This window comes from Gallinula chloropus (genome assembly GCF_964237585.1).
Source record: "Gallinula chloropus genome assembly, chromosome: 9".
Taxonomy (NCBI): Eukaryota; Metazoa; Chordata; class Aves; order Gruiformes; family Rallidae; genus Gallinula; species Gallinula chloropus.
Genome location: NC_140094.1, coordinates 5050785 through 5067383, shown reverse-complemented (window position 1 = coordinate 5067383; position 16599 = coordinate 5050785). Strand labels below are relative to the sequence as shown.

At 45.5% G+C, this 16599-nt stretch overlaps 1 protein-coding gene across 1 annotated transcript in view; it reads right to left on the bottom strand.

Moving 5' to 3' along the window:
* The window catches only part of NPTN (neuroplastin), a 56344-nt gene that overhangs the window by 15567 nt on the left and 24178 nt on the right, over positions 1 to 16599 (bottom strand). The window contains exons 2-4 of the mRNA XM_084268139.1: positions 15363 to 15710; positions 9700 to 9868; positions 5806 to 5900 (exon numbers count right to left, since the gene is read on the bottom strand). Of these exons, the coding sequence (XP_084124265.1) occupies positions 5806 to 5900; positions 9700 to 9868; positions 15363 to 15710 (612 nt within the window). The remainder of the gene's footprint in view (positions 1 to 5805; positions 5901 to 9699; positions 9869 to 15362; positions 15711 to 16599) is intronic.

The following is a 16599-nucleotide window of genomic DNA, read 5'->3' as shown; positions in this document are numbered from 1 at the left end:
CAACTAGTTGCAAGATGATGCTAACCACAGCCACGACAAAGAACAAGGCATTAGGGGTTTTACTGATCTTTAAGAAAACTGACACCTAAAACCAGATCTTTACGCTGCAAGAGTGATAATACTTTTAGAGACAAAACCACATGAACTGAGTGAAGACACCAGTGCTATAAAAACTGAAGGAAGGAAAGGAAAGAACGGTCAGTACTTGCTAAGTGATGGTGTGTACTACCTGTGCTTACAAAGGGCAATAAGCTCAGGTTTAAGGTTGAGTGTGCTGCATTGTATCTTCAGGCTGTTAGGCATCACTACACAACTGCATCATCCTTTCAGACCATCATCTGCAGCCTCAAAGAGGAATATAACATTGATTCCAAATTATGGTGGTTCAACAAGAAGTGAATTTCATCTCATAATCTACTGCCAGGTGGCATCCCTTGCTTGCCAGGCTTAGAAAGTGCTGTTTCAGGCAGGAGCTAGGCAAGCCCAGCGACTTCCCAGTGGTGTCTGCTTGCTAGAGACCGATACACAGAGATCACAGCCAACCTGATGAGAACACAAGGCCAGCAGAAGCAGAGCAGGAGAGACAGGCTGCAGCAGCAAGGCGATGGTCCCGGAATGGCTACAACAGGCTGTCAACAGCCAATGCAAATTACCCCCATTAGGAAAATGGGATTCACGGGCTCTGAGAGAAGCCCCACACCATCTCCATCTGTCAGCACTTGGTGTGTCACTGCATCTCCCTGCAGAGAGCAAGGCACTGCAGAGCCTCGCGGGGGAAGAGGGGACAGTAAGGCACCGCGCTCGGCAGCTGGCCCACTTTTTCCTGTAAGGCTGCTGATAAAGAAAGAGGGAAAGCTTTCTAGAGCAGGGTAACTTTTACTGCAGGGTGACCTCATGTTCTTTCTACAGCCAGGAGATAATTATATTTCCTAGAGAAGAGGACATCTTCACCGGGTTATCCCAACGAGAGCTCGAAGTGACAAAAATACGCTCTGCTCTCGCCTCAGCGCCACTCCCAGCTCTGCCAGGGCAGGGCCTATTTTTGTAGGCAGCCTGGGGGGAGCTCTGCAGGGAGCATGAATATTTCAGGGCACGATGCTAGCCTGTCTTCAGCTAGGGCTGAGGCATTCATCCCGTATTTATTCTGCCAGAGTGGCTAATGATGCTCTGCCATGGAAGCTGCAATTAAAACACGGCTGTAACTGACCCCAGCCACCCATTTAGCAACAGGGTGAGGTTTTCCCATGAGGCTTTTCAAGTCAAGAGCTTTCTTCTTAAGCCACTCTGCCCCAGCATCCATAACAGATAAAGCCCAGAAAGGAGGAGGTTTTGTTGGGAAAGGATTTAGATTTCAGCTTTTAAGCAGCAGAATCCGTATCTCCACATCAGCTACAGTAGGCTTGGAGACGTGGGTGCAACATGCTACGTCACTGAAGCAAGATAAGCCCCCCTGAGAGAGGCAAGGGTTTTATTCTCATGTGGTGAAATGGGAAAGCTAAACACTGAAGGTTTGTTTGAAACAGAGCTTAAATTAATTGTTATTATGGGAAAAAAATTTACAGCTTTAGCCATTCTGTGACACAATACTAAACTTCTGGTGAGCATCCTCTTTTGACTACTTCAAGCTGAATCATAACAGGAAGGGGGTTTGTGCCTCCATGCTTCAAGTACCCCACAGGCACAGAATACACTTTCTGAATGGCAGGCTTTTAACACAGCCCTGAAAAGAGAGCTTATTTTTCTTGTTACAGGGCATACAATGTCATTTCTTGACATATAGGAGGTATTCAGTCTTTAATTTCCAGGTATTTTCAAGATAATTTACTGGAACTACTAAAAAGGAGAGAACTAACACCTGTAGCATCTCCAAACCACGTCCCAGTTAAAGCCCTTCTGAAGTTTTCCCATTAAAAGACAAAATTAAAGCAAGGGCAAAAGCACCTAAAATTATTCTTGCACACAAAAAATCATTTAGGTTTTATGTGTGACCTAGTAAACGGTCTCTGGAAAATTTCTTTTCTGCATTATTTTTAATAAATCTTTATTATCACCTGGGCAGAGAGAGCTGGGACACCAGAGGTACTGTGAGAAGGGAGAATGTGATGTGAGTTTTCTCTGTAATGTTTAGGATTGCTCCAAGATGCTGTTGTGTCAAGAATATACCTGGGTTAATTTTCTGGTTGTGAAACTGCAGCAGACATTAAGACAGCCAGGAGTCAAGAAACCAAGATGTCCCAAGCATTTTTTGAAAGCACTAAGCTTTGTGTGTCTCAGAAGTAGCAAACAGGACTGGTTGAGCATTTGCTACTGGGAAACAAATCGTAACTGGGGAGGAGTGAAGAGGAAGGTGCAACACGAGCAAGGAAAGGGAAGGCAGAAGAATTCCCTTGATGAGGTAAGAGCAGAAAGTCCTTAGAAGCAGCAGCATTAAGAAGTTCTACCTGTCCAGGTGCACAGAAAGAAGGGAGCCTTCAACAGGGCAGGGAGAACAGATGACCTCTATCAGTCATGCTACTGCCATCAAGATCCTTCCTGATGCTTGTGCTTTTTCTGGGCAGCCAGAGAGAACTATAAGTACCTTCTTCCCCACTGGGTTTTAAAAGTACTGCACCAAGACAGGTTCAGATGAGACATGAGGAAAAAAGCTCTTCACCGCACGGGTTACCAGGCACTGGCACAGGCTGCCCAGGGAGGGGGCTGAGTCACCGACTCTGGGTGTGTTTAAGAGAAGTGGATGAGGAGCTCAGGGATGTGGCTTAGTAGAGGACAGGTACAGTTGGACCTGATGATCTCAAAGGTCTTTTCCAACCTGGTGATTGTGTGATTCTGTTTTCACAGCTGCTGCTCCAAACCAGACAATGGAACACAAAGAGAAATTTGTTTTCTCCTCTTCCTCCCAAGATCTTGATAAGAGCAGAAAGACTGTAGAGGCAGAATTCTTCAGAGCCTCACACCACCACAGCAAAATCACTGCAGGTATTTCCACTTCATGGAGCCAGAGCAATTACATTTCCTGACGAGGGGGAACGAAGGGGCAGCACCCATCTCCTCTTTGGTGACCAGGGGTTGAACCCGAGGGAACAGCGTGAAGCTGTGACAGCTCAGAGATAATTTCAGCAAGGATACTCAGTCTTCACCAGACACTCCATCCAAAAAGCCAGCTGTACAGGGAGGCTAGACTCACACCAGTCCTGGGAATTCCCTGCCTCTGGCTTTAAAATCCCAGTATTTCCAACCACCGTGATACTGGTGCTGTCCTGGTATTTTTGGTTTGTATCTTACCAAGAAAATCTGCTTTTAATGTACAAGCACACCTAGCAGTTCTAATGGCAACACTCACATCTCTGCATTTGAGTCTTACACAGCACATGGAGAGATCCAGGAAGAAAATAGGGAGTGTTACATAAAAGGCAAGTGGTACTGGCGCATCCTGGCTCACATCTGCTGCCAGGCATTTGTTAGAGTCGTTCACAAGTTGTCAGAAAGTCACTATTTTGGTCCACAAGCACTTTCATATTCAGAGCCATCTTTTCTCTGTGCCTCAGCAGTTAAAAACTGCAGTATAATTACAACTAGCAATTAAGCAATTAGCTTGGCGGCCTGTTTGTCTGCAAGCTGTGCCACGCCACGCTCACGGGGTGAGTTCACACCCAGTTACGGGCTCTGCGTGGTCAAACCCGGCTCGTGCGTCACCGCGGCGTTACGTCGGCCCCGGCTAACAGCCAGGTAACATCTCCACACACGAGGTAGTATCAAAGTCAGGTTGCTGTGAGAACTAGAACTGCTTTGGCAGAACGGGTACAGTGTTTACACCCAACTGCAGGGATGGCAGAGAACCCTTTTCTTTGCAAAGAGGGGAAAACACACCCCTGGGTATTCTTTGCGACTAGCATGGATGTTATTCAGAGGCACTCACACCCAAGGAAAGGCATGGGACATGAGATTAGTTGGCTCTTCCAGGAGCAGTGAGTCAAGGAGACTGCAAAGTCCTCTTCAACCCGTGCTTTAAAGGCAGTCCCAGTTTATTAGGACACAAGTTTCCAAGTGACAGTTACATCTCATGTCCCTATAAACTTCTCAGGCGGGTTCTCTCTGTGCCCACCCCAAACCCAGACAACCTAGAGGAAGCGGGAAGTGCTCCAGATCTTACTGAAGGTATTATTCCATTTAGCAACTGGAGCAGAAGAGCAGAGACCAGAAGAAATCCCCCCCCCCCAAATGAGGGAAAGACCTTGCTATAAGCAAGGCAATGCAGTCAGATTTTTTAATCCTAGCCCAGGAGGAACTTGTGTTATATTTTTAAACTCAATTTTAGATTTCATTTTTCCTCGCAGCGACAGCTTTGCACCAGATTTGGTTACATACTGGGTATTTAATACTGGGATAGGCTGGTTTATGCAAGATCATTGGGAAAAAAAGCAAGCCATTTTTTGAAATCGACACAGGAAATCAGCAAGCTTTTCTTGGTGCAGTATCAGTCAGGCTGCTTATTTATATGGCAACGTTTCTCTTACCCAGGAAACTGTTTGTAGGGTTCAAAAGATGCTGTTCTTTATAGAGAAGCAAGATGGTATTCGGGATAATACCATGCATTTGCTGAATTACTGCTGAATTACTCCCACTTCCTCATCACAGATTCAGGAACATGACCATGTGGTCTTCAGTGAGGCACCAGAAATTCCCTGGGAAGAGGTCAGCTTTTCCTACAGATCCACAACATATAAATCTAAAGATCATTCAGGACAGGCTGCATGACTGGTGCAGGGATGCTAAGAGACAGCATGAAGCATCCTCCTCTATGTGCTCTTTTCACAGGGGAGCAGAGGAAGCTGGGGATGCAAGGAAGACTAAGTAATTCTAGCTTAGATTTCAAACAAGTTCAGGGTCCACCTTCAAAAACAACACAAGCATCAGCAGAGTCCCAGGCACGCACAGGCTGGTTGCAAGACTTTTTAAAGGGGTTTTTGCATGAACTCATCTGCCTCTCACTAAAAGTTGCATGATGCATTGATTCCACCTTCCTGCAGCACAGCATGGACAAGCTGTGGCTGCTGCAGAGCAGTGGGCCAGTCATTTCCAGTTATTCAATGAACAAGCCACTGTATTGTGGCAGCAGTTAAACACTGTATAAAACACCACCATCTCTCTATGCCGCGTGCCTGACAAACACTGCTCTTTTGTTCAACAGCCACAGCCAAACACTGTGTGAAGCTTTCACATCTTGCTGTTTCTACTCATGATTTTAGGGTTCTACAGATGGCAGAAGACTACTAACACACGCAGTATGAGAGGGGAAAAAAAGGGTGCATGAAAGTAGACACCCCACCCTGGTACAGAGCATGTGTCATAACCACAACCCAGGCTTTCCCAAGTAACCAAATTGGCCTCTGTGAAGAAAACAACATCCCCAATATGCTGGTTCTTACTTTCTTTGCTATTTGGAGAAGACAAATAAATAAAATTTGTTCAGAGGGCCTCATTTCCTATGAGACAGGGAGGAAACCACAGCTGTCTTTGCGTGAGCATGGACATATTCTACAGTAACCTCTACCCTGCAGGGCAGGCAGGCTCTCTCACGATGGTCAGGTTTACCAAAGGAGCACTAGAAAGTGTTTAAATATGCCCTGTGGGGACCACAAACGCAGTGGTCGTATTCCTGTGTCGATGAGCTCTTTCCCCTGCAGCTGCATGCAAGACTTCCCCTGAAATTATAACCAAAGACAGGCCAATATGCTTGATTTCATGAGGAATGGTGCTGAAAGCACTTCGTTTTCAGGGAAAGGAAAACAAAACAAAAACCAGTACCTCTCACTTCTATAGTGGCGTTGGCTACAGGTGAGTTTGCAAACACAAACACACACAAGTATTCCCCTGACTCTTCCGCTCTGGGCTTCAAAATCCTGCAGACAGGGAGAGAACACAGGAGCTGTGTTAGGTACTGTGTTAGCAATCAAAAATGAGCAGGCTAGGAATTTATTTCCCCCTCCCCAACCCCACAATGAACTGAATTTCATAGCTGTTGCTTGTTAATTCAAGGCACTGCTGTACAGGCATGCCAACTTGAAACAAAGGATGGTGTGAGCTTTAGACCTGGCAGGGGGGAAATCAGTACCAGCTTAGCTGGAGAAGTTGCATTAAGTTTACGAGCAAAGGAGCCCAACAGCTGTTAATTCTACCCCATGGTTAGTCTGATGCATGTCACCCTTGAGTCCCAGGCACACCAAGCAGGTGTCACCTCCCACCGAGGGAGAACCAGGGTTTGTACCTACTGCCTGCATCAAAGAGTCACATGTGGCCAACTGGAAAGCAACAGGCTAGAAATGCAATCAAGCTGCCACTTGTAAGCTGGTTTCTTGGTTTCCCGTAAGCTAATAAAGGACCAGGCTTGTATCTGTTATTTTCTGATTCAGACTCCATGTGGAAAACCCACAAAAGCTGGACAACTCATGAAGGAATACACCACCCAGGAACCTGCTGCCCCTTAATGTTAGGAATGACAACACAGTAACAGCTAGTTGAGGGAAAAAACAGATACAAGCCAGCCACAAGAAAGTCAGAGCTGCAATAATTGCAGAAACCCCAACATGGAAAAAGGCCCCAAGATTAATTTATACTCAAAACTGTGCTTAACTTCAAGGCTGCCAGCTTCTGCTGTCCTTTGGAAAGCTCTGGGATACAAACGACTGAAAAGCCCTGTGCATACCTTCTCCAGAAATTCACCTACAGAAGACATCTGAGACTACAGAAGCATATGGCAGCATGACCAGAATTTACATTCCCACACAGAAAGTAAGGAAGGCTTTCCCCTGTCCCTCCCTTAACTGAAAACCTTTTTGGCTTTCTTTTTTTCTTCTTCAATTTAAAAATACCACATTCAGTAACCAGCATGCAGAAGAACAGAGACCTTGCAGAAGAGCACTGTAATGAAATGATTTAATTACAGGTGGAAACTGCTTGGAGACATGGAAAATGTTGCTCAGTTTAACACAATCCTTTGACTCAAGTCTTCACTGTACCCAGCACTTAAGAGTCACTGGTGAAAGTTCAACATTAGTTATCAAGTTATGAGGTCTTTCAGATGGCAAGAATACATAAGCTTTTCACAGAGTTAACATTAAATATTATCTTAATGACAGATCAGTCATCAAGTAGCAAACATCAAAGCAATGACTGTGCTTAAACTGCAGGTGAAGGATCCTCAGGAAGTACACGGCTGCCCTGACTCCTGATGCCTGCCGACACTGCTGGCAAAGGCTCAGCCCTCCCCCTTGCTCCCCTGGGACAGCCTCCACCCCAGCTATTCCCAGTGCTAAGCTATCCTAAAACTCTCCAAGAGTCAGGGAAGGCAGAAAATACCTGGCTTTCTGTAATGGCATTTAGAACTTCAATAGTTAATTAATCTTCCTTTGACCACTCCTCGGGAGAGTCAACGCTTGGAAAGGAAAGTACAGAGCTGTGTTCTTTCAGTTGCACACCAGCTTCTCTGCAAAGGGTGAAAGGATGGCAGGTTCTGCAGGAGTATTGTTACCATAAATCATTACAGCCAGTGTAAGTTGATGCAGCTGCAAAGCTTTATAAACAAACAAGCACCAGAAACAAGTTTCCTTGGCCAACAACTTCCCTCAGTACTGTGGTTTTACCAAGAGCCCAGTATTTTGTAGACACAGGCTTTCCAACAGATGCAAAAAACCACCCCCCAAGAAAATCCCCATTCTCTTCAATGTAGCCCAGCAACCTGCTACTCGATGCTGAATTCACTGCCAAGGGATTTGGAAAGAATTTCTCCTCCAAACTATAAAGCAGATGAGGGGACACGTCTCTGGAATGAAAGCACGTGGTGCCAGAACGACTTCCAGGCTCTTTCTGCTTGTCAAATAATTCCTGTTAATCAAAATGGTGAGCTGAAATGCAACACTTAACTCTGAGCTTTCTGACTACAGTTGCCTTCCAGCCAGAGCAGCTACACTGAGCTCGAAAGAAGAATCAGAAACATTGCATTCCAATGTGTAACTCTGCACAAAGCAGGATGTTAAAGCTGAGTAGTTTAACTTACAAATGCTGAAGCTTTTTGAACGGTAAACAACAATGAACTTGGATGAGCTAACCACATTTTGTAGCAAAGCAACACATCTCTATGACTGAAACTCCAAGAATCTGAAATATTTCTTTATTCTTTGTGGAAAATAAGGAGAATGCCAAAGACTAATCAATCATGTAAAGAGGTGCTGAAGTGAAGTAGCTTTTATTGACAACTACTGAATTTAGTATTTCTGGATCTAACTAAACCAGATGCACAGGCAATGAAGCAAGGCCACAAATGCCTGAGACCAGAATATACAGCAAAGCAGCTTAGAAATGAGCAGGAATTTGAAGTCAATGCTGCATATTCAAGTTTTCTCCCATCCTGTGAATGCAGCATGCTCTAACAACCCTTCACTCACTGGGAACAAGAGGACTGTCTTACAGTCTCCCCACCTTGCTGCTTTCTTCTCCAGGAAGTTAAAACCAAAGCCAAGTTCAAGTCTTCTTCTCCAGAAGAATTTTGAAGGAAAAAATTCTCCCTACCTTAGGACAGATTACAGAGCAGTCAGCCTCAATACTTGGTTCCCTGAGCAATAACGTGAGATTTTCAGTAACCTCGATGCAAAGTGCCTTCTAAACCCCAAACTGGTGAATTTTGGACAAGACTGCTCATCAAGTTAATTGCTAGATAAGAAAGCAGAGCCTTTAAAACTCAGACTGAGTTTGTACTGAGAGAGAAACAGGATGTAATTATGGAACTAAACAAGCCTGGAACTGCAAATTGAACAGATAAATGCAAAGTGGAAAACCAAAAGAAAAATCTTGAAGACATCTTTATCAGAACCAAACACAACTTCCATTGTGCCAGGGATGAAAGGATGCTTTGCTAAGGCAAAAAACCCTTCAGTATTTCTTAATCCTATGCCAGGAAACGTCTCCAGTGTCAGAAGGTGCCCGCCAGAGCCAGTGAAAGCAAGATGAGGGTGTAGGCACGTTTCCTTGCTTTAGGGTATAGGCAAGGAACCTACTAAAGATATGAAGCATGTGAACTATAACATCATTGGCCTTGATCAGAGATAAGCACCTCTTTGGGGCAAAAGGTCAGAAGCCAAAGGGCAGGTTACCACCACTGTTAGAGCACACCATAAAGCACTCTTCACCTTAGCTTAATGCTGAGCACATAGCTGTATTTGTGATCCATGCCAGCACAGAAAGTGACTAACCCAGCTGCTTTCAGCAGTGATTTACACACACAATAAAGATGCAGATCCATCTTTACATAGACATAAGCAGGATAGAGACTGCACATCATACTCTGAGCAGAAGAAAATTAGACTGTGTGCCTGTGCCCACACATCCAGAATGCTCTAGAGAAGAAGTAAATGACTTCAGACTGAAGAGAGAAGGTTACAGTATGCTTTTGTTGACATGATGTCTACCTGAGCTAGCTGGGATGGCCACAGACATGAAATCTTTCCGGGATCCCTCTTCTAACATTGTTCACAGCCATACTTTTTGTGGAGCCTCTAATGCAGATTGACTCGACCTGTCTGACCACTGAGGAGCTGAAACAGGTACTTTAGAGTCTCAAATCCCAACCCACCTATCCCAAAGCCATACATCTACCAGGGTTATCATTCTCCAGCGTAACATGAAGATTATTCTGAAGAGACTTACTTGTATTCTGTAGTGTTTGAAGATTTTCTAGTGCCAGGGATCTCCTCTCCATTCTTCACCCAGTAACTGGTAGAAAGGGGGCTGGGACTTGTGGTGAGGTTACACTGCAATGTGACGGCTGGACCATACAGATGGATGACTACATCCTCACTGGCATTGATCCTGGGCTCTGAAACAAAGGATGCATTAAATAGCAACAAATCTTCACTGACAGTTGTGCCACACTAATCTAAAATTCAGAGGAGAATCGGGAAGGGAAAGAGACTACACAAGGAATGTCACCGCACTAATTTGGGAGACATCAAGAAAGCCACAATAAGACAGCTGACCACTGCAGAAGGCCACCTTATGGATCAGCACCCCTATGTGGGAAAAAAGAGAATTATTTATTTTAGATTTTAAAACTAAACATTACTACAGATTTCTGGGTAACACTCATTGGTCTTTTATTTTTAATGCATTACTGACCATAACAGGGGAAAACGTGTCTCCTGTGACCACCCCCAAGAGATCATCTAGTCCTTTGGAAGCAACTTCTGTCTGGGTATCTCATGGTTCCTCTGCTGGCCTTGGGGTTTAAAACAAAACCCATTTTCTATGCAGAACTGCCCTCAAAGTTAAACCTTCCAAACAGTATTTCTGGACCTTCCCCTAGCAAAAGGGTAACGTCTTCCTAAGGGGAACACCCTGTGCAGACAAAGCATTTCAAACCACACAACTCTCCTGATCCCAAATACAAGCAAACACCCAGTGGGAATAAGGCACAAACCTTATGAAGAATGGCTGAAAGCAGCCCTTAATACTTAACAATCAAAGGTAAGAACATACACAGTGTTAAAATTAGAGTGGAGAACTATTTCGTTCCCAAAGTAACCTTAAACATAAACATTTAGGAAGGAATAAACAGTGAGCCTGGTTGTATAAGCAGCCCCACGTTGCTGGTTCCATCAGGAACTGGACCCAGGCTGCTTCACATTACAACCCCAATTTTTTTTTAGGGGAAAGCCTTTCAGAGCTGTAAGATTAACATGAGGGCTCTGTTCTTACATTTGCTAGCCCCATTTTCTTCAGATCATGCAGGCAGCTATCAGGCTTTAACAGATAAGGCCAATGGATTGTTAGAAGAGTCAGGGACAGGTTTCTTCCCAAACTTGGAAAAGTGATCTTTCTGTTGAAGGTTTTGTGGCTCACAGCTGGGATTCCATAAAAATCATAGTATGCCTAAAGTTGCAAGGGACCTTTGGAAGTCATCTAGTCCGCACCCCTGCAGTGAGCAGGGACATCTCCACTAGATCAAGTCACTCAGAGCCCCACCAAGCCTGACCCTGAATGTCTCCAGGGATGGGGCCTCCACCACCTCTCTGGGCAACCTGTGCCTGGGCTAGTGATCCATCACCCTCACACTGAAGAGCTTTTTTCCTGATATCCAACCTAAATCTCCCCTTTTCTAGTTTAAAACCATCACCCCTCATCCTATCGCTCCATGCCCTCAGGAACAGTTCTTCCCCAGTTTCCCTACTGGCACCTGGAAGGCTGCTATCAGGTGCCCCCAGAGCCTTCCCTTCTCCAGGCTGAACAAGCCCAACTCTCTCAGCCTGGCTTCACAGCAGAGGTGCTCCAGCCCTCTGATCATTTTTGTGGCCTCCTCTGGACACACTCCAGCAGGTCCATGTCCTCCTTGTGCTGAGGGCTCCAGAGCTGGACACAGCACTCCTGAGGTCTCCCCAGAGCAGAGCAGAGGGACAGAATCCCCTCTCTCCATCTGCTGGCCACACTTCTGGCGATGCAGCTCAGGATGGGTTTGGCCTTCTGGGCTGCAGAAGCACATTGGTGGCTCATGTCCAGCTTCAAGTTACCTCAACTCCTTTTCCTCAGGGCTGCTTCCCAGCACATCATCTCCTAAGGTGTATGGGTAACAGGGGTTGTCCCAAGTAACAAGGATTGTCCAGGAAAAAAATAGCTACCTTAAAAACACAGGATGACAGATCTTAAAGGAAATTTTAGTACAGGCTTTAGTTTCAACTCAAGCTGTAGCAGTCTGTACCATGTAAACATGTCCGATGTATCCTCTGTCTTTCCTTACTTTACAGAGCAAAATGACTTCCAAAGAGAGAGCTGTTCCCAGCCACTCATGTCACCAACCATGCTCCTGCAGTGCTGACCTCTCCAAACACCTCCTCTGTGTTCTGCTGGCCAGCAAAGTACAAGAGGGTGAGGAAGTCACTCTGCAAGGAGCATCCTGATGATTTTTGGTAAGTCAGCAAAGGATTTTTCATCCTGTACATTTGGTTATGCCTTGTGGTGACACATCTGGAATACAAATTGAGTCATTCCCATGCAGCCTTTTGGATATTCACTTGCAAAGCACTCAGAGCAAGAATTACGAAACAGAACAAGGGGAGTGGAAAATACCAGTACCATCAGAAACACTGGTTTTCAGCATGTAAAGCTTTCACCTACCCAATGGTACAGGACTCAGATTATTGCCCAGAGAGGCAGGGAGGAAAAAAATAAATCTATTTGGCTCTGGCACATCCCTTCCCCCTCTTTCAGCTGACTACTACACAGCTTCTTTTCACAGCTATTTAAAACCTGGACTGCCATTTAGCTGGAGGAAAACTGGCAGGTACTGTAGTAACAGAGGGGTTTTTTGACACTTCTCATAGTCACTTTGCTGTCATCACACGTTTTCAGCTGTGTTGCTGCCTCATTGTTCCCATGCTGGGAGTTTTAAGCATGCAGGGATCCATCTGGGTCCAAAACTGTCTTGTTGAAGCTGTATTGTTACTGGACTGCCCTACATGCTTCTCCATTCCCAACAAAACCCGTGCGTGCGTTCTCAGGAACACACTACAGGAGATGTGGAAGCTTGAGATAAAGAGTTCTGACACCAAATTACCACCTAGAGAAATCTCTTTTGCTCCAATTCACTAGTCATACTGGGTTTTGTTTTAAACATTTTCCTTTGATAATGAAAGCATCATCCTCAAGTCTGCAGCATTTTCCTTTTAGGAAGAGGTTGCTGGCAGGACAGGCTTCAGGCAGCTGTAACCAAGGCTGCAACACACTCAGTGAGTGCTGTTATATCAGGGGCTGACGCTGTCTGTGCTCCACCAAGCCACTGGTGATCAGCCTGCAGCAATCCTGGAAACAGAAAGCACACACACTGCCCTCAGGAAAGCATCACATCAATGCCAGCCATGGGGAAGGACTCAACATTTTCACCTCGTCCCTAAAGAAACCAGAAAGTTACAGGCTTAATCCAGAAGGGTTTTGACCATGGTAATCTTCCAGCTTCGGTATCCTGTGGATAACAGGCTCTTCAGCCTCTAACACTGAAGAACCAGAACCAGTCTCAGCTTGATTTAATTCTAGAAGACAAACTGTGAATGAAATACTCTGGGACAGCAACATCCAGAGAAAGATTGCCAGTTCACAGAGCAATTAGTTAGAGTCTCTTTTTACACGTCACTTAAACTGCCCCATTTTGTGCCAGCTGAGGTTTTAAAATTAAAACCCAAAGAAACCAACCAAAAAACCTCATCAACCTTCAATTTGAGGAAAAAAAAAAGGGAAAATTCAAGTTGCATTTGAGGTCTCTACATTCCTGGTGTTTAAAGAACAGCAAACAGAGGTTGTGCTCTTGTGATGCGTTTGATGGTCCCTTTCAGTGACGTAGATGACAAATAATGCCCACAGCAAAATAGGGGAACTCCAACCCTGTTGAGTCAGAAAGTTCCCCATTTCAAAGACAAATCATGCTTGCACAGACAATAGAGCAGCTGAGGCGTTTTGGACAGCTTCAGACAGATGGTCTCCACCTTCCAGGGATGGCTTAGAAACCTGCTCCCCAACCCCCACCCCATCTCTGTTTCCAGCACAGTCACACAGGAGACTGTTGTCCAAGCGGTCCATTTCCCAAGCAGCAGCTAGTCAGATCTCTTAACACACACAATACTACAGAGTAAAGGCATTATTCTGGTCAACATTTCCCCCTCCCCATCAATAAAACATAAAAGCAGAAGAATTACCCCAGCACAAGGCACTTAGCAACAAAGTCACAATACACACTCCAGAATTAGTAGCACCAGATCCAGAAAGACAGAGTTAACTGGGGAGGAAGACAAAAGGTTAAACTTATTCCTTGGAGCAGGTTAGTATCAGTGGCCTGAGAGAGGAAAAACCCACTTTCCATATGGAGACATCTTCACAGTAATTCACTCCCCAACAGATGTGTCACTGACTTGTCATATGAAAAGGATTTTCTCCCTCAGTAGGTTACTAAAACTGATTGGACAAGGAGAGGAGCACAGATGGGATTGACACAGACTTGTCACACTCAAAAAACCCAACCCCAACAACTAAAGGTCTTGGAAAGGGGATGGATTTCCAGGAGACATTACATCCTAAGAGACAATATCACTTCCTGAAGTCACACAGCTCTCGCTGGTGTGGGTCATGCAACCAACCAACTGATCAGAGTCCTTTGAGACCTCAAAGGATGACAGAGGTATCAAGCATTAGGAACCAAAGCCAAGCAGGTTAGAGTCACTTTACAAGTCAATCCACATCATTGGGTTCACCATCTATTTTTCCACATGCATCAATGTTGTTTCCACTTCCCAGAAGGACAGTCTCTGATCCAGCAGTGCCAACGGATCACAGCAGACTACACACTGTCTGCTTGGTCACAGGACACAGCAATACCTTGGAGACCCATCACCAGGCGTTGCACACAGCCTGTCGTCCTGCAGACCAGCAGCCAGAGGGGAATGTGTGCTTTAGGAAGACTTCTTTTTATTATTTTCCCAAAACGTATCTGAGATACAACTACAGATTTTAACACTCTTGCACCCAGACAGAACTCAAAAGCAGTACAAACCTGCTTTTAAAAGCGAGCTGAACCCAAAAAAAATGTCTTGTAACAATAGAGACTAAAAAGCAATTCTGGGTCAATCATATTTTCTGCTTTTGAAAGCTCTTCTGCTGCCAGAAGTTGTATTCTCAGATGAAAATCATTTAGCTGAAGTTAATACTTTATACAACACTGGGGGAGGATATTTCGCCCCTCCTTTCACAGGGTGGATTAAGAATAGCTGCATCAGTTCAGAGCTGCTGCATCAGAGAGCTCGGTAGGAGCACACTGCTGTTCAGAAAGGAAAAGAAGCACCACGACTTCATGGAAAAATCTAAACATTAAAGGTCACACTCAATGAAAAGGGAAGGGATTTGCATGGAAGCAACCAAACCCACGTGAAAAGGCATTCAGGCAAATTCCAAGAGAGCCAAAGAAATCAAAATAAAATGGTTAGACCTGGGAAGAACACAGAAATCAAACAGAAAGGCACTCACGGAGAAGCCAGCGTTAGGGTGGCTGGAAACCTACTACAAAACTAAAGGGGTTTGGGGAAGAGACACAAATTGAACACTGGGCTTGTTTTCACACAGAAGCAGGAAAACAGATCCATAGCTTTTCCCGAGTCCTTTGATCCTGAGAAGAGATACGGGTGGCAGGCAACGGCAGCACTACAGGCAAGGGGCAGTCGTGGGTTCAGAACAACGGGAGAAGGCAGCACAGGGGTTTATGGGGATAGCAGGAGGGTAAGGGTCACTAGACTGCTTCTAGACACTACAGTACCACTACTGTAGGGTGCTGGACTCACTCTGAAGGACGCTTATAGTAGCCTGGGCTCGAATCCATGTTATGGAGGGATTTTGCCTCAAGTCATTCCTCCTGGGATCGTTGCTGGCCCTGCACTCGTACGTCCCAGAGTCTTCCAAGGTAAGGCGGATTATTCTCAGCACACTCACCCCATTCGCCCCGTAGGCAGTGTTAATGGTGACACGGCGCTTCCGAGCGCCATCCCACAGCTGTTTGAAAGACTCAGCCCGGTTGACTTCAGCATACCACCACTGGATCTCTGGAGTGGGGTTCCCAACCACATCACAGTACAGTTCAAAGGCGTCCCCCGTGAGTTTAGTTTCTGACATGGGCGACTTGACAAACCCAGCTAGAGGGAAGGGGCAGCAGAAACGCAGTGACAGAGCGGCAGAAAACAATCAGATCTTACAAAGAACAAAGCAAGGAGGTGCAGAAAACAGAGTTAGATAAGACATCAGCATCCACAGTAACACCAACTTTTATTACAGCAGAGAAGCACAACGCCCAGTGCTTGCAGCTGGAGGTGAGTGGTTGGACTGCAGCACATTCCCAACCAGGAGGCAAAGCCTCAGGGCACCAGGCGTTTGCCCTCCCCATGCCAGAGGATCCACCTGTGGCCTGTCCTCAGGAAGCCACAGGCCTCAAGCCACGCTGGTGAGGAGGTAGCTGCAAGCAGCAGAGCAGACAGAGGGGCTTTCAAAGCCTTTTTCAGTCATGTGCACCTTGTAATTGCAAATATTAAGTGTTCACAGCCAGATGTCTTGTCTCTGAAGAGTTTTTTTGCTTTGTGTGACCTATCTGCAGGGGAAAATATGGGTAAAACCCCTAACCTGCTGCCCTACACAGCTCGCGGTTGTGAACTCTGCTTTGACCTCTTCTTCCATCTACTCTGGACTTCTGAGACAGGGAATTCCCCAAGATACAAGCGACATTTTCCTGAAGTAGCTGGATCATGGCAGCTCCAGGACTCTCATGACCTCCTAAGGTAAGGGGAAATTCAGTGACATATACTCATACAGGAGACACAAACCACGTTATTTTTGCCTTGTGGAACGAGATGCTGTGCTGACACGCGTGATCAGGCCAAAATACCCTTATTACTGCATGAAATCCTTCAATACTTACCAGCTTCAGAGCTGTGCTAAGAGCACTGACATACTAAATTGTCCTTCAATCCTATTTTCAAAGGTATCTATTGAAAACAGTGTTGCCTTAAAGCTAGCCTCTTCCCCCACCAG